Genomic DNA, 18,725 nt, shown 5'->3' with positions numbered 1-18,725 from the left:
TAAATGGGTACTAGGGAAATCAACCAAAGGAGTTAATGTGGCTGTTTGAAGGATAACAGAAGAGGGCACTCTATTTAAACTATAGAATTGCCTGTACTTTTGAGAGAGAAATACAGATTTACCAGTGCAGTTGAGGTGCTTATTTACAACATAAAGTAAGAAATATGTACATTCAAATACACAAGCAAAGTACCAGGTTAAAAAAAAGTCAAATTAGGTTAAAAAAAAGTCAAATTAGGTTTTCTGGTTATAACTGCACACTGAACAATGTCCTCCTGCTCATTAATACATATTTTTCTCTGCTAGTCTCCTTAATACTATTTGAGATCTCATTTGCATTCCTAAATTAAAATGAACAAAAGATACCTTATTATAGATTATAAATCCATTTTTCCTATACATAAATGTTAATTATGAGAAATACTATTATACAGAGTACAGCTACATCATTAGAACAGTCTAACTCAATCTCCATATTCATTCATTTTCATAAATTCTTACTTTTCCTTATATTTTAAATTGCATTTGGGTTCCTGTAAACTTTTGTTTGCTGCATCTGCTGTAAAAGTATGCAATATTTTTTATAATTGCAAAAAATTACAGCAGCAATATTTTAGACTGCAAGGTCTACAGATACAATGGCCACTCTCAATTTTAAACTAGTAAGTCTAAATTTTGCAATTCATTGCTGCAGGTGTTCCTTATTCAGAACGGTGTGCAGTGCAGGGAGAAAAAACAGTGAAAAGGAAATACAAATAAGATACCTGCACATTTGTGAAGTACCACAAGGGAACTGTAGGACATAGCTCGTACACTGATACGCTACCTGTGGATGGGGTGAGTTGATTTAGATTTAAATAACTAGGTTTGCCTTCTTTCCATAATCGTTTAAGCAGAAAACAACATTATTTTATTATCTTGGTTGATTAATTCAGTTTGAAAATCAATTGTGTATGATCATTTAGAATTAAAAGCAACATTTGGACTTAGAGCATTTACAACATTTGGACAGACAGCATTTATGCAGAAACCCTGAAACAATGATGAAGTAACAAAGTAAGTTGAGTAGAACTTACCAATAGGAAGAGCTAGATCTTTCTTCATCAAAGCTGCTGCACATGACCCTCCTAAATTGGCCAATTCTTTTTCCAGCTGAATAATACCCTTAAAAATAAAAAGTATTCAGAAAATATGACAATAGATGGGTTTCCTTGACAATATTTTTTCCTAAGAGATATTAATTGTATGTTCCAGTTTGAAGTTTCTCAGTGATATGCTTCTTGTTGTACAGCTGGACTGCCATGTTTTAATGCGGGGCCAGAGTTTTAATGGGCCAAAGTACCACCATTTTTAGAACAATTTCAACTAGGTCAGAAGACTGGTAAGTACTACCATGCTTGGGTAGCCTAGTAAGAACATCTGAAGATGATTGATGCTAAAGAGAAAGGGAACTCCCAACTAAAACAACTACACATAAGTATTCAGATTACAAAGAAATACCTCTTCTAAGCTGTACAGTTGTACAGTTTATGTGGTATATATATATACCACAAAAGCTCATGTTCCTGTCTTCTCTAAAGGTAATACTGTTCATAATTTTGTTTTCCTCTTTCCTCTCTCTAGTTGGAGATGCTAGGATGGGAAAAAGGTTTTTACATTCTCCTTTACACACTTAAAGACTTACATCTGGGGATGATTCAGCACTTCCAAGAAACGTCTGACAAATTCCTCCCACGAAGGAGAAAAAAAAACAGACCAGCCCCCCCCAAAATCTGAGGGAGATGGGAAACCTCTATCATTAGGGCCACTAGTAATTTAAATAAGACAAACATCTTTCAATATGATCTATGACATCAGAATAAAGAAAGATATGAAAGGTAATAATATTATTTCACAAGCCAAAGCCTTTATTCATCTGAACTTCTATCACGTTCATACTATATCTAGTAATTCATCTGGATAAAGAAGTTTCCAAATTTTAGATAATTTTATAACCTATTGATGCAATGGATAAAATCATAATGCTATTTATTTGCAGAGTGTCAAAGTTCTTAACCCCCCCGACAAATAAAAACACCCACAGCCATTCCAATATAATCAGATTAAAGAATTCCAAACAAATCATGTTTGTAGCAATAAAAGTTTTAAAATTATATGAAAATCATTTAAAAGTATTTTGCTAGTTCTATTTAGTCAGAAGTACGAATCAGATACTTTTACCAAAAAAAAAAAACCTTGGTCATATAAGAATGAATTTATAGGTTCGTTTATATACATTCCACTTTTTCCTTACCTCATCAGATCCTGGACTAAATTCATATCCAATTGCATAACATTTGAAACCGTAAAAACAAGCCTTTTCATCTTTCACATAGTCTGATGCAGTCTCCAGAGAAAAAAGAGCTTCATTTCCTTACAGGAAGTAAAATGATATATAAAATGAATAAAATATAACTTCTAATATTTCTCCTCTTTTTAAATGTTTCTATCACATGAACATAAACCAAATGTAGGCTGTGTAAGCACCATGCAAATAAAAACATAAATAACATGCAGATGAACACTTCAAAAAAGAAACCTAATATAAACATAGTTCACTGATGTACAACCAATGCCTCATAATGAACTCTTGCTATGTTGGATGGAGACACTTTTTCCATTTTGTTTTCTAACATGATTTTGCAGAAAAATCGAATTTATTTTCATCATTTTTATAATTCACATCAATAGAAATTACTGCAATATATATTTATTACCTGGCAATACTAATACCATTGTAGGCCATCCTGAAGATCCAGAGAATTTTTTCAGTTCTATCCATGAATTAAGATTTTCATGAACAGAAGTATGCTTTGGTCCAAACCCCAGACTCTGTGCAATTCTGACAGGAATTAGTAAACGAAGAACATCCTCTGACTGAGCAGTGCCACACTGAGTATCAAATTCTATTGTTATCCACCTGACACATTCAGGAAAAGTCACCTAAAACAAAAAACAGTAGTCGAAAACCTAATTATATGCAAGCGTGGTTTTTTTTTTTGTTGTTTGTCACTTTGCTTTTTTTTTTTTCCAAACATTCAATTCTTCACTTCCTCTTTGTCTTTCGTTCTTAAAGATTCAAGCTACAAAAGTGATTCAATTATGTAAATCTGTAGAGCTGTTTTCATATCCTTTAGCAACCTAACTTATTCCTTGAAATTCAGATACACCTGAAATGCTATAATCAAGTATTTTATTACCTCATACCTTTACTCAGCTGAACAAAAACACCCTTTCTCTATTGACATTTAGGAAAACCTGGATCCATTTTAATAGTCATTTATGTAAGGCAGAATGAATCCCATTAAAAGTGACTCAACACATTTAAATGGACTTCAGAGACTTCTGCAAAGCAAAATCATGGCCCAAGTGAAAGTAATTTGTTACAAGTTTGAATTGGCAGATCCCTACACTACAATACACATGAATTTGACCAGAATTTACATTAACTATTTTTTACAAAGCATTGTTTTAGCACTGAGGTAACATCTACATAAAGACTTCCAACTTCTACAGTCTGTACTGTTAGAACAAATAAACTGTACATGACAGTAGGAAAATCTAAGACTGAACAAATTCAGGTGCTTACATTAGACAGCTGAATTAGAAGGTTAAAACTACATGCTTCCCCATACTTACTGAAGAAAGACAGGTCCAGAAAGCTGTACAGTAATAATACGGAAAACTGTCTCCTATATTAGACAATATGAGTCCATTTTATGAATCATGAATATGAATTTTATGAATTCATGAATATGAATCCATGGCAAACCATTTTTCAACAACGTAAGAAATGGTGTGTACCTTGTAGTGAGTAACACAGGCTGGTTTATAGGGATGTTCACTTTCCACAACAGCATAGTGATTAGAGGTAGTACAAGCTGAAAGCCCTTGCTCTGGTTGATTTCCTGTGGTGCTGTCCGTAGACTGATTTGGGTTAAAAGCTGGAGGAGCATATTTCTGATTCAAAACTGCTACAGAAGGAAGTAATTGTTGTACTAGGCCAAAGACCTCAACAGCAACCTGAAACATAACACCACATACGCTAAATTATTACTTACGATGGGGTGAAAACAATACTCAAACTTGTATTTCTCTACAAGGGTTATTCTGGATATTCTCAGAATATCACTAGCACAGTTCATTTAGTCACATTTTCCAATCCTACATCTACAATGCTTGCAGAAAAAGCATCACCACATTAATCTCAAATACTCCTCTTAGACACTTATCAAAAATGAAACGAATCTGTTTGCAGCTGTGAGATATCTACATTAATACGCCCACAGAAAGCTTCCTAACGCTAGAAAGCCATAACATTAATGAACAATAATTGTAAGTTGAGAGAAAGCAAATACTGTACTGAAGTCATAGTCCAGTTACACTTTGTTTTCTAAGAATATTGTTCTTTTTCCAATATTGAATATTCTTAATGCATGCATTGATAAACAGTGCATTGTTCTCTGTAATTTTTATGAGATTTTCAAAATAGAAGAACACTTCTGAAACAAAACACTTGCTGGAAACTTCAGTTCATCATAGTGACAAGGTAACAACAAATTCAAACTATTTTTAAAGAAATGAATCTGTTTGATTTTAAGTGGTCAGTCCTCTTTTCTCCCCCTTTATAGAGAAGTTAGAAGGGATCTTACAGGTCATGAAAATGCAGTAAACGACAATAGTGTCTACTAAGTAAGGACTGGCAACATTTGTAAATATAACGACAATTTTCAAGATTTTCAGACACGTGAAAATACGTTTTGCCAACGAAAAGGTTATTTTTTGCTGATAGTTGACATCCTCCCAACTGTAAACTTGATAGAAATAATCTTCATTTAATTAACAGCTACTACTGATTTCATGTTCGTTGTAAAACCTGAATTCATATAATACATAAGAAATTCTATCCCACCAATATTCATTAATAAATAATAAATCCAGATCCTTCTAACTTTTTCACTTTTCCTACTATCAAAGCCTACCTTCTTTCTCTCTGCTTACATAAGGTTGTGGTTTTTTTCATAATGACTTCAACGTAAATTAAAAAAAAAAAGTTCATAACTGTTCAAGTATAACATGTTTTTAAAATTTCTTGACTCTTGGAAATTTCATGACCAGTCAAGTGGTCAAACATAAACCACTAATTCATAAAATTATAAAAAATCACCATGTTCAGTTTCCTCAGAGTAAACTTTTTCCTTATATAACATACTTAAATTTCTTCAGTAATTTCTGTTGAGGAGCATACCTTGGGAATTGCTGCTGCAACTGGTCCTATGTAGGCTATTATGAGTGGTAGCAGCATTGAGAACAGACTGGAAGAGCTCAGTAGTTCTGGAATGTCTTCAGCTAAACAAAGATAATTACAACACAAGTATCATAATATTCGTTATAACAAATAGATCACCGTTCAAAATACATCTTATTTTTCTTCTTTTGCTTCTTATGAGTTAAAATTCTAGTTTCTACACTAATTTTTACTTTAAGCTACTTGGCACTGTAATTCAAAACAAATTATTAGTGCGTGAAGTTCACCTGAAATAAGCATGACTCTATATAGAGCTCTATGTTAAAAATTCTCCTTGTTTTACAGCATAATTTTATTGATTCTTCATCACTTTGTAAAACTGTCTTCATATTTTCTATGCTATAAAATCTAGTACCTAGTATCTAGTATCCAATCTCAACATCAATTTCTATAGCACTATCCAATATTATGGACTCCTATATTTTTTTCTAGAATGGCTGAATATAGTAGCTTAAAAACATTCAGTTTTAAGACTAATGTCTGAATTTCTGAAAAATGTGTATTTAAGTGCTTATAGATGCACTACATACACCATTTTTCCTCCTACCACATGAAACATGCAATAAAATTTGGTACTGACCCATTACAGCATATCTTTTGGGAATATAGAATCTTACTAGCTTTAATATGATGTCTGCTAAACTGATGAGCAAACTTGTATGAGGTATCTGCCTATGATTAAGAGCAACTCAATTATTTTAAAAGTTACTCAGAGTTTGATAACCTACAGCTATGACAGGTTAGAAAAATATTTTTTGAAGACGTAAGAGAAATATTACAAATGTTATATCACCGATTTTCTACTCTTAACTCCTCCTAGCAAGGAAAGAAGTTCTGAAAAGTCAATTTTGGAAGTCAATTTTCAAAAGTCTTACCATCTACAGCAAGAGCTCTGTGCAACAGGTCTTTGGCTGCTCGCACAACAGCGCTCACAACGGAAAGAGCCCTGCTACAGTTTTTGTCTTCTTCATTAGCTTTGTTCAAAAGCTGTGATTGCAGATCTCCATCATACTCACTCCTGGATGGTAGATTAAGTTAAAGTAAGTTCATAAAATACAAAATTAACTTAGACATGTCTCACTTGTTTTTGGCACAGAATAATTAGAACAGTTAATTTATGGTAAAATAATAAAGGAAATAATTAAATCCAACCACTGAGGATATTTTGGAGGTGATGCCTCATTGTTTGCTGTTTGTTATTATTTTATTTTTATTTGCCAGGAAATATGAAAAGCATACTTCTGAAATGCTTGTTTTCACTGGATGCCTTTCAAATCTTAGAATTTACTGTTATGCTTTTCCAAGAGAGAGAACCTATCTTGATAAAAACAGAACAATACTAAAGGCTTCACAGAAACCACTGAAACTCTTTCTATTGATATTTCTGTAGTATCACAACTGTGAAAAAGATTCCCCTTCCCTATTCTAAGGATTAATTATGTTTTTGAAATACAATGTTAGGCTTAACCTTAACAAATAGTTTTCTCTTTGAAATGTACTGTTTATGTCAAATCAGATTCTCGTAATCAATATATGGACATTATGCACAAAACTATTCCACTAAAGTATATAAAAGATGTTTTGATTGTTATTTTCACAGCAGTCCAAAGATAAGCATAAACTAATTCAAGTCTTCTATATGATAATGATTTAGCAGTGGCATAGACAACTTAAATCACTCAGTCAACAGGTAAAGCAAATTTCCCATTCTTTTGGATTTCTTATGTTTTGAACTTAGGAAAAAAAAATCCACAATATTAAGATTCCAGAAATAGCAGCTCAGAATGCTCAATGACTTGACTTTGCATAGAATAAAGTGCAACCAAATGAAATGTACAGCAAGAATACTTATACTTCTCTATCACTTAAATCAACCACTCTTACAAAAAGGTTTTTTGTCACTGTATCCTAAAACTGTACTTTTGTTGTCAGCCTCAAGCCGTATTAATTTAAATTTATCAGTCACTGACACTGAATGCAATTTTACATTTCCAATGAATCCTTACAACGTGTTTCTGTCCTAATCAGAAACATGTTAATACACTTCTTTTGGTATGGCCTTTCTTGTCATTCGCATAAGCAGCAACTCTATTTGCATATGAGAATCCTTCAAACTAAACAGCGTGTGAATTTTACAAGCTCTGCTCTGTAATAGTTGACTGAACATTTATTCCTTTACTGTATACAAATCAACACCTCAAGTCATTATGTACTAAACTGTGAATCCTTAAACTGACTGCCAAGTCCATAACTATAGATGCCCATCAGATAACATTTTGGTTTTTGTTGTTCAAGGACACTTCAGAAGACACTGTGATTAGAGGCAGCAATTTGCAAGTTTTCCCAAACAAAACTTAATTTATTCTGCAGAGCACTTCTGAGTTATGCTATTAGGGTCCTTCAAAAGTGTCCTAGAATTTCATCATGGTTGAAACAACAACAAAAAAAGACTGTTCTCAACTGAAGACAGCATTTTGGTATGTTGTGTTTTTGTTTTTTTTTTCTTTTTTTCATATGTTAGCTTATTATTAAGTTAGAACACCATGAAGCTTCAATTTAACTTTTGTGTACTTTGCCACTCTGAAATCAAGGAAACTTGTACTTTGTTACCTCTTTTGCTCCTAAGAGGAGAAATTTGAGGAATGGGAATGAAATTTTTTTCCTTGTGTTCTCTTCTCATTTTTACATATGATTTTGATACTCTAATGAAATCAGGAATTCCAATGTTGAAGGGATTCCCTAAACATAGATAACCCCGATTCCAAGAGACTAAATCAATCAAAGTGTAATGGTATGTACCATTGTAATTTCATTCTTTGTTATTACTTATTACTTGTTTACTTGCTCTTACTGTTATTACTGATAAGTTGGATCTCTGAATCAACGTAAGCCAATCTCATTTCAAAATAATTTAGAAGAACTACTTGTATCTTCAACTATGCTATTACTACAATTTTGCTAGCAACTTCATTTCTTCATATTTTAGTTCCTTTAAAATTTTCTTAGGAGCAACAGATTCCTAGAATTGTTAATCCAAATCATTACCTGTTACATTCCTTATTTTATCCTCTTCATCTTTTATTAGTTATGTGCACCTACCGCATAACTGGGAATCAAAGTAAATTATTATTCTTTGCTTATTTTACTTCTTGGATCTACTTACTGATGATCAACAATTTACCACGGAGATTTCAGTAAAGGGTATGACATTTTCTTGCTATACAGACATTGGTACTAATTCATATAATGAGACACTACTACATTTTGAAAATCACATTTTCTTTACTATCAATGTAAGTGCCTCAGAACTGAAAGCAATACTTTCCATTAAAACATTGGCTTCAGTGAATTCATCCTGAAAGGCTAACATAAAGCTTCTCTGAAGGACAGTCAAATGTTTCAGTTGATTTTACTTGCAATTTTTCTTTTTATACCTTTGAACTTTACAGTAAGATAGGAAACAGTTCCTATAATAAACAGACCTTGCTTCTCTACATTGTACAATCCTTTCTGGCAATAAAGGAAGGAACTGAATGAAATCAGAGAGAGGAACATTCCAGTCAACAGTCTCTCAAAACTCTCCGAGGTTATAGAAAAAAGCCAGACTGTAGTAGTGCATCTTATCAGTCCCTCATGCTATAACTTTAAAAGGAGTAGAGAATGGACCTTGCGAGAGAGGTGAACTAACAAAGTATTTGCCAGTTCAAAAATAAGAGAATCCAATACAAGGCTGTACAACTGGTGCTCCAAAAGCTGTCTTCACTAAATACCCTAAGACTGAAACTACACTGAAAGAACACAATACTGCTGCTAAAGAACCTTTCCTCACGCACACTTCAGATGTGTTTATTTCTGTTACTTCTCTAAAAAGGTGTGGTATAATAGCACATACAGTTTTATTTACTTTTCTTACAAATAGATCATGACAACACACAAACCTGTAATAAAGAATCTGTGGAATCTGTCCGCGTGTTTGGTTTGTGCCGTTACTGCTCAGACTACATGTACTAAAGGTAAATGTTACACCATCTGGACACTGAACTGTGGTCATTCCTCCATCTCCATTGGCAGTCCGGCTTCCGTAATTCCTCAAACGAATCGCGTATTTCACATTTTCCTTAAAAAGGAGAGGCAAAAGCAGTATGCAGTATAAAACAAGTATGTAAGTTAGGCTTCATGGTATTATGAAAGCTATTTCAACTATAATCTGTTTTATGCTATTATAAAAGTAAAGTTTTAATTTCTTTTTACTTCCAGGATTTGCACTTTTCAGTTACAAGGTGACAACTTACAAAGCAAACGTCAATATCAACTGTAGATGTGTGAACAAAAAAACTATTATACTGAACACTCTAGGTTTTGTTTTATACAAGTCATATGAAACTTACAGATATGTACTTCTTTGATTTACCTTCAGTGGTACAACTTTATCAAGTCTGATTTCAGCTATGTCACTGGGAGAATCATCTGTGGTGTAAGTTCCTTTAACCAATTCTAAAGATGTCCATCTATGAGAATGAGTTGAATCTCCAGTATGATCACTCTAAATCAAAGACCAATGACATTTTAATACACTTATTATATAAATACATAGCACATTCGTGGAAATGTGCCAGTTATTTTCTCTCGTAGAAACTGTTTAACACATCATTACAAATAAAACAAAACTGAAGAAGTTTTTTCAAATGTGGTACTTACATCATCAACTAATACTTCCAGTTCATACTCATGAATTCCCCCTCCACCGTAAACAGAAAAGCCTACTACAACTACACCAGCCTTGTCCACAGAGAAACATATTGCATCAGGGGATCCATTCCCAGTATTCCAGCTTCTTCCCTGGCTTGTTTTAGTGAATCTGTTTGGAGTGGATTTGACAGAATGAAGAGAGTTCAGCCCATCAACCTGTAGAAAATCAAATAGAAGCATGAGAAGTTAACTGTTAAACACTAGGCAACTTTAATAAAGCAAAGTATATGTCACTATTGGGGCTTCTTTTCAGTACCAGGTAAAAAGGAAAAAAAATTCTGGTAATTATGAGCTAAGTAAGAATTATTAGGAACCAATTTTTTTTCAAGCATTTTAATATTTATATTTTGTAGGATGAATTATCAGAAAAGATAACTTAACTGTGCCTCAAGAAGAAGAGCTGCATATTTCTGCTTTAGGGTATGGTCAATACCAGGAGGGGAAAGATACATATTTTACATAATAATAATAAGGTCTTTAATCAATCTTATCAAAAGTGTACTTTCTGTGAAAAAATTTGCTGATAGTACACAAACTGTGATGTGCATTTAATAAAATCAAATACATTCCTATCATTTAACAACATGATAGATTCATACATGTGAAACTCTGGATTTTAAGAAGTTAGACAGTACCATTCTCAATTTTCAAATACAAACCAAATAAACTGTAAAAAGTCTAATGATGTCTTTTATATGTATCTATAAATTGAATTATACAGTATTCAGTATTATAGTCAGTATTGTATTCGATATTATTATTCAGAATTATACAATACTGAATACAAGGGGGAAGCTATAACACAAGGTGGAAGCTATAAAATGCATAAACAAAACACATTATAAATTCTGACCCATAACCAAAAGCAGATAGAATTAGAACACATGGAGGACCCATGATACCATCAGAGGCACAGAGACGCTCAGGGATGTGCCACTGCCTCCAATGAACACCAAATGAATACACTTCATGTGTATGTAGGCATGATGATTTCATGGTGCTTTCATGTGTAGGCATACATGAAAAAAAAAACACTTAAAAATATTGTCACTTTGGAAAAATGTACAGTATTCTTCAGCCATAATGAAGTAGCTAATTATCAACAGTATTTACCTAATACGGTGAACTTTTTTTAAAAACCTAGACATCTGAAAGCTGCTGAGAACAATTCCAGCATCTGTAAAATATCTACACACCTAGATAATTTCTGTCACAGCATGTATTACATTCATAATATACCTGTCCTGAAAGACTTCTAGGAATGGTCTTATGGAAGCTTTACCTCAGATCCTAATGCTGATGCTGTAAGTTCACTCACAATACTAGCAAGCAACCCACAGGTATTAGAAACTAGATGTGAAGAAAAAAGTTCATTTTCTCGTCTAAGGCTGTTCCGGACTGGTAAAACAACAATGACCAACATCTTTTCCAGCACTTCCCGAAAGCTTGTCATCCCTGAAACATTTTCTTCGCTCTGCATAAAGAAGAGAAAAATGGCAAATAACATTGTTCTTAAAAAATAAAAAAAAAGCTTTTCAAGCTTTCCACATATTATAAACATTAATAATTAATGAATCAGTGACATTAATAATAAGAAATGTCTAGGGGGTAAAAAAAATAAAATAAAAATCAAAGCTATCATAACATGTATTCCTTTGTCAAGAACCTGATTAATATTGCATATATGTGTCCTTCTCAAGATGTAGCTGTTTTTATAGCCCTCCATGTTTTTATAGCCCTCCACATAAGCATACAATAGGTTACTTAGTTTCTTAGTTTTTAAGCATATAACAGATTACAGCAAATAAATGGCTACCTATTGAGCTCTTCACATCATCTTCCCCATTGCCTAAAAGGAAACTCAGAAGCTTTTTGGCTTTGATGTTAGTAAAGAGAATGTTCTGTCCAAAAGGATAAGATGAAATCAGTGATGGGAAGCTTATAAAAACAGTTTACTGAATGAAGAATGTTAAACAAACCTAAACTTAGGTACCTACTGTGTCTACTACTTAAGTGACATCCACTGTTTTTCAAAATAGTTATACCTGCTAAAAGTCATTCCCGGTAATTAAAAATAGAATCAGCTACACTGATTGGAATCAAAGGCTTGTCTTTCTCACCATTCTGTCTTACAAGAATATCCAATAGTGAATAGACAGGAAAGACAATCATGTCAAGCAAACCTGTACAGATAGCTGCATGGAACACTTTCAATCTTTAGCTGTTAAGAAACAGCTGTATCCAAGATGGAAATATTATCTTTGCACTTAACAGGTTTTGGTGGATTTTTTTCTTCAACTTACACAGATGCTTTTTACATCCATGAAAACTTTCATCATAGAAATGGTCTGCAGAAAGATGTTCCACAGCTTAGCTGCATGTTTAAGGAAGAACACTACTTTTTGCTACTTTTTGAACTTACCTTCTGCTAAAGTCTCTGGTTGCTCCAAAGTTTTGGTATTGGAAGACTCAACGACTATCATTTATTTACCTTTCATGCATCATTCACAATTTCATAAGACCTTACCCTTCTCGTCTTTTAAAGTGAAGAAAACTATTTAGTAGTCTTAGATCTTTATCATCTTTACCCTTTTCATTCCTGTAAATCTTTTCTGAAATTCCAAAACTTCTGCAAAAATACAGCGTTTGACAGTTCAACAACCTGTTGTAGAACTATAGGAACTGGACTTCCCTTGTCCACCTGCTTGTTTACTCCTTTAAAAACTTCAGTTTGAAACATGAATTTTTTACTGAAGATGTGCTGACTCTTCCTCAAAGCACTGGATCTACCCACACTTTTATTCTTGTGATCATGTGCAAAAGCTGAGAAACTCTTGCAGAGAACACTGTGCAACAGAAGACAACTCTAAACTATATTTCTACCATTTTAATATTCCAGAATAAACATCTTCTCTCAAACATTTTTCCTCAAACATTTTTCCTCAAACAGGCAAGAACTGGAGTAATTCAGACCAAAATATAAAAATTTGATAAAATAACAAATTTTTGAAACAAATCTTTTAGAAAGAAAGCACTGAAGCAATTCAGCTACAATCTTATAAAACTAAAATTTTAAATTACATAACTTTTATTTGTTGGAAAGTAGAACAGGTTTATAAATTTTTAGAACATATCCTAACCTGACTAAGTTTTTCCATATGTGCAACCAAAAGAGGAAAACGATGGGCCAGAGCAGAGTCATTCTCAGTGCTGACTTGTTTTACCATTGATCGCAGCAATGCCTCTCCATCATAAGCAATTGGAAAAATAGAGGTCAGTTTCACTGAAGTGTGGCAGAGAGCAGACATAACAGCAGCAAGAAGCCGGCTACTGGAGGTTTTGAAATTTGCTTCTTGGATGTCCTAAAGACATAAAAAGGAATTAATAGAAATGCACTGTTACATTCAAAGTCAATGAGGAAGAACAACTTTTGAAAGGAAATTTCCGGTGTTATAGTAATTATAGAAAGAGCTTAAATAAACAATTCCATATGTTTTTAGATTTGCTGTGAATTTTACATTATCTTCTCTCCTGAGCTTTGATTCAGATCTTTCAAACTGGAATAATTAAATTTGTTTTATGACATATGTTTTAAAACAATAAACCCATTAAAATTACTTTTGAAATCATGATACTCCCTTGAAGCCTTCTTATAATTAAAATTTAATTAGAATAATATGCTAAAGAACTGTTTCCTCCTTGGATTTTAATACACTACATGAATTTTCAAGCAAAGAAACAAATGGTTTATATCTCATTTAACGCAAGCGAGCAACTAGACTGTTTAGATGCGGGATGCTCATTCATAATAAGCAAGATGCTTAGGAAAAACTTGCTGATTATAGGATAATATTGCCAGCTTCTCATCTACTTTGCTGGATCACAGCACTGCTGCAACATTTAATAATGAGAAATTACTGGTTTATTAGTGATGAATTATTAGTATCAAAAATTCCACAAGCATGCTTCTAAGCAATGTGCAGCAACAGTAATCACATATAAAGCATAGACTACACACTGAAAAAGCAGTGTGCAGCAGTTTTTTTGACCACAGCAGAATCTGAATTGCAAACCATGATAAACACACAAAAGCAATAAAGAATTTTAAAACTGCTTTGCTTCTTTGAGCACAAGAGCAAGCTAAGCTGTAATGTTCACTTGTGACACTTTAATGTACCTGATCCAAACAATTGAGCAAGTCACAAAGACATGCCCACTGGAGAGCTGGTGTTGGATAAAAAGAATGAAAGCAAGCTGTGAAAGTATTATGGCATTCCTGAAGAACAGCTTCTAAAAGGCTCAGGGGCTGACTGAGATATCCTTGGGGATCATTGTCCAACTTGACCATGCAATGATCAACTCCTTCAGATAGGATTTTTCTCAGCAAGGTCCTAGTTTTTCCAATGCAATCTGCTAGTTTGCTGGTTTCTTCTACAACCGCCTTAGCCGTAGCTAGGTTACAAAAAAGAAGAGCATTCATGTTCAATAAATTAAACATTTTCATATAAAATGCACATTATACGTGCAAATAAAACAACTAGCAACATTGATTAATGTATATTTAGAAAAGTTAATTTCACAAAGCAAAATAGTGAAGGGTGTGTTCAGTTACATCAAAGAAACCTGCACATCAAAAACTTCCAATTTTCCGGTCTTTCATAATACATGCTGCATTTTAATATAGGTACTGTTAAACTACAGGTATGAAAAACATTTACTGTCTTTCAAATTTAAACTGTGCTCACTACCAAAGCACGTACTATGCACAGAAATGGGAGAAATGAAGACACAAAATGGATTAAAAGAACTCAACTGTCAAGCAAAACAAAAATTAAAATACACACGAGTTTCAGTGTAAACATGTGGTATTGGACACTTGGTTATGCAGTTAATTGCAAATATCCCATTTCTGACTGTAAATCTCTTAATTGCTCCAATAAAAATACCTGTAGAAGCAATTTCATCTTACTGCATACTCTACAAGAATAGATCAATCTCGTCAATGTCCTGTATATTATTATTTGCTGATAAATATTGAACAAGTGAATTAAGAAAAATACCTGATATTGGATATATTTCACAGGTGTAGACCCTCAGCAACCTCAGACAGCAAGTACCCACAAAACGCAATCTTTCTAAATCCAGAAGAGTAGCAGTATATTGGAATCCTTTAAGTCCACGAAGTTCTTCGACTCCTAGCACCAGTGTTGTCCAGCTCCAGTGAAGAATGCTCAATAAAGACTCAAAGCATTCCTATTTCAGGATATGAAGTGTAAAGGAAAACAGATTTTGTGTAAAAAACAAAACCAAAAAAAATTGAACTTTCAGCAACAGAATAAGATGAAACGCAAACAACATCATAATCAGTGTTTAATCTGAAAACATACCTATGCCTACACAAATCTACCATATAAGACACAAAACTTATTTGTTTGAGAATAAGCAAACTGAGAAGGTAGGGAATATTTCACTGTATTGGTGTCCTAAAAGCAATTTATAACACATTATAATATTAGGCATGTGGAAGTATCTCAGTTATTTAAGAACTAGCAGCTGTTTCTATTCATCTGTAATAAAGATTTTTCAGTAAATTTTACTTGTTTAATCTGCATTGAATAGTGTGATACTTACTTTTAACAGAATACATTTTTGCCATAATGGTAATGTATCAGGGCTGGTCTAGCCTTGCTTTTAATCAGTTATGATCTGTAAGATCATGGGAACTATATCACGTTTACAGTACTTGGAAATTTCAACAGAAGCACTTGGTAGTCCATGAGGAATCTGAGGGTTTACAAAGTTTTGTTTATCCAAAAATTTGTTTCTACCGTTACAAAATGTGTTAGTTTCATACAGCTGTACCTCAGAAGGTAGCCTACAAGTATTTGGTATTGATTACCTACAAGGTGCAGGTATACCTTCAAGCTGCAACAAACACACTGACTGTTCAGTTATGTATACAATGTCCAGAATGCCTGATTCTCTAGAATGGTAAAACTCTTATGCCAATTAGTACCTGTGGTGAGGGATAATAGCACCAAAATAATGAAGAAGGAAGATACAATACGAAGTATTAAAAGCCACAGTAGTCCCTAGTTTAATGTCAAAATTTTAAAATAAACATATTTAGAGTAGCTATTAATATGTTCTAATAATGATTACTAAAAATGCAAATCATATCAAACTTCTAGAATTAATCTGAACACTGGAAGATCATTCTGATCATTAGAGAATACTGAAAAAATGCAGAATATGTAAATGAGAAAAAAAATCTGGTTAAAAAACCAGATTGCACATGTCTGTATGTAAGCAATAACTTCTATGTAACTGTTAGTTAAGAATACTGACAGTACACATAATACAGCATAAAATATATTTTATGGGATGAAACTGAAAAAAAGGATGAAACTGAACAACAAATAATCATTGCTTGTAACAGATAAGTAAGGGACTGTACTATGAAAACACAAAGATGGAATTGGCCTTATTCTGCATCATAATATAGCATTTCAATGGAGTGCATTATGCCTCAAAATTTGACCCTCCTCCTGATGTATGTGAAGAACTGCACACTATCTTCTACTACTAGTTGCAGGGCGTTGTACCTATTAATACTCCTTACCTCAGCTTATCAGAGTTTAATTAAATGCTGATACTCAACGTATATTGGAAAGTGTGGGAAAGGAATTCGCAGGGAGCTTCGTGCTGTTTCACACGTCCCTGAGTTAGAGATAATGAGGAAAACAGCGGTAGAACCAAAAACTTGAGCAAGGTCGAGATAAAGTAAATTGGCTACAGAGTTAAAGATGAGCTTTGGGCAGTGGCCAACTGCTGGCTGGCTCAAGGCGCGTCTGAGGGTCTCTAACCAATTGTAAGACAGATTCAGGCGCGTGGACAGCGCGTGGGGCTACGGGGAAAGTATATGTAGTAGTGAAAAAGGGCAATAAACGTCTCCTATTCAAGAGCCATCAGGAGGCTGTGTCGTGCATCCCTTCAGGAAAGCATCCAAGAGGAAAATGAATCTTACCAATGACTAATTGGCAATGTAAAAGCCACAGAAAAGAGCATACAGTTAAGCTCCTTCAAAACTAAACTAAACTAAACTAAAATAAAATCTGCCAATATTAATTTCTTTGCAGTAAGGGCTTTTACACTGAATGCAATCAGTAAGTAAAAACTCAAAACAAAATAAAACAATCAGAAAAAAAAACTAAGAAACTCAAACATGAAAAGTAAACTAAACCTCACAAACAAAAATATTTCTAGGCTTGCACCATAAGGTTAATACCAAAGTTAGCTCAGGCTTAAATTTGCAGTCTGCAAACTTCAGAAAACAAATGAACAAAATCAAAACACAAAAGTTTTATGTAACAGTGTAACTTCTGCTTGATACAGCAGATAAAAAAAAAACACTAATGATTTCCACACATACATCTTTCAGTTTTGTAAGTATGAATGAACATGCACGAAACAGAAAGGATTCCAGATAATACTCACCACTGACACAGTTCTGGCAAAAGACCTCTTTAAAATATGCACAGGTTCACTGGTTTGCTGTTTTCCTTTGGATGCACTACCATCACTTGTTGGCAGCCTGGAAGACCAATTTAAGATTTAAGAACTGACCTATATTCCGCACCAAGCTTTCCTGTTTCTGTTGTTGAAGAACAACAGTGGAAGAAAGGTTTAACAGTTATCCATAAATGCTCAATTTCAGCATAACTTCCTCCAGTTCCTAACCCTTCTAGACCAGCAATTAAATATCTTGAATTCTGTTCAACTAGCAACATTGTGACAACTGAGAATAAATTTGAGATCTATGTGAAATTTATACAAGCATTTACTTTATTTCTTCAGATAAAAATTTTAGGACTAGAAATGTTATTTCTCAAAGAATGCTGGGTTTCGGTATGTGTAGGCCACATCATCATTTTTACTTTGTGATATCTACTGCATATCAAGCATGCAGAATTAAAACCCAACATTTTTGTCTTTTAGTATTCACAGAGATAAAATCAGTCCACACATCCTGAATGCAGATACAAGTTTGAGCATACTTTACCCCTTCAATTTCACTCAAACTGCAATGAAAAAAGACAAAACTGTATGTACCTATAAGGAAGTGAAAGAAGAGAGAGGGGACCAAAGGGATACTAACATCTTGAAGAATTCTGGTTCCTAATAAAAAAGTATTTTTATTTTCTGGGGATACAACATCCCTGAGTCCATTCTTAACTCTGAAGTGTATCGGATGTTGTTTGGAATTAAAGTACCTGAAGGTGGGTCCCAAAGTCCCACACAATAAAAGCAAAACCAATATAGGCAGCACATGTTAATGCAGCACCTTTCCTCATGTGCCACTTGTGGCTCTTCAGCCACATACTTCTTCAGAGGACCCTAAGTTTGCTTGTCTTTGGTTATAGCTATATCTCCGTAGAAATTAACCGAATTATTAATAAATTGTACCAGGACTTTACGTGCATCAGTCAAAACGTTCCTCTGGATAGAGAGGCATTTATAGACACAGAGTTTACCTGGAAAAGTCAGCTGCTCTGACAATGGACCTTAAAAAGGACGTAGTGAAAAAGTACATAGCAAGGGACCTGATGTATATATATGGTTCAATTAA

The 18,725-nt window shown here is 33.6% G+C and overlaps 1 protein-coding gene across 2 annotated transcripts in view; it reads right to left on the bottom strand.

Annotated features, from left to right (window-relative positions):
• The window catches only part of MYCBP2 (MYC binding protein 2), a 196,503-nt gene that overhangs the window by 82,889 nt on the left and 94,889 nt on the right, over positions 1 to 18,725 (bottom strand). For both annotated transcript variants that reach the window (XM_050708276.1, XM_050708273.1), the window contains exons 30-43: positions 17,594 to 17,690; positions 15,157 to 15,349; positions 14,274 to 14,548; positions 13,237 to 13,458; positions 11,379 to 11,570; positions 10,046 to 10,252; positions 9,759 to 9,890; positions 9,286 to 9,464; positions 6,223 to 6,365; positions 5,288 to 5,388; positions 3,844 to 4,062; positions 2,757 to 2,982; positions 2,294 to 2,412; positions 1,077 to 1,164 (exon numbers count right to left, since the gene is read on the bottom strand). In XM_050708276.1, coding sequence (XP_050564233.1) covers positions 1,077 to 1,164; positions 2,294 to 2,412; positions 2,757 to 2,982; positions 3,844 to 4,062; positions 5,288 to 5,388; positions 6,223 to 6,365; positions 9,286 to 9,464; positions 9,759 to 9,890; positions 10,046 to 10,252; positions 11,379 to 11,570; positions 13,237 to 13,458; positions 14,274 to 14,548; positions 15,157 to 15,349; positions 17,594 to 17,690 — 2,393 coding nt within the window. The remainder of the gene's footprint in view (positions 1 to 1,076; positions 1,165 to 2,293; positions 2,413 to 2,756; positions 2,983 to 3,843; positions 4,063 to 5,287; positions 5,389 to 6,222; positions 6,366 to 9,285; positions 9,465 to 9,758; positions 9,891 to 10,045; positions 10,253 to 11,378; positions 11,571 to 13,236; positions 13,459 to 14,273; positions 14,549 to 15,156; positions 15,350 to 17,593; positions 17,691 to 18,725) is intronic.

This window comes from Cygnus atratus, chromosome 1 (genome assembly GCF_013377495.2).
Source record: "Cygnus atratus isolate AKBS03 ecotype Queensland, Australia chromosome 1, CAtr_DNAZoo_HiC_assembly, whole genome shotgun sequence".
Classification (NCBI taxonomy): Eukaryota; Metazoa; Chordata; class Aves; order Anseriformes; family Anatidae; genus Cygnus; species Cygnus atratus.
The sequence above is the reverse complement of the archived record's forward strand: the minus strand, read 5'-3'. Positions and strand labels throughout refer to the sequence as shown.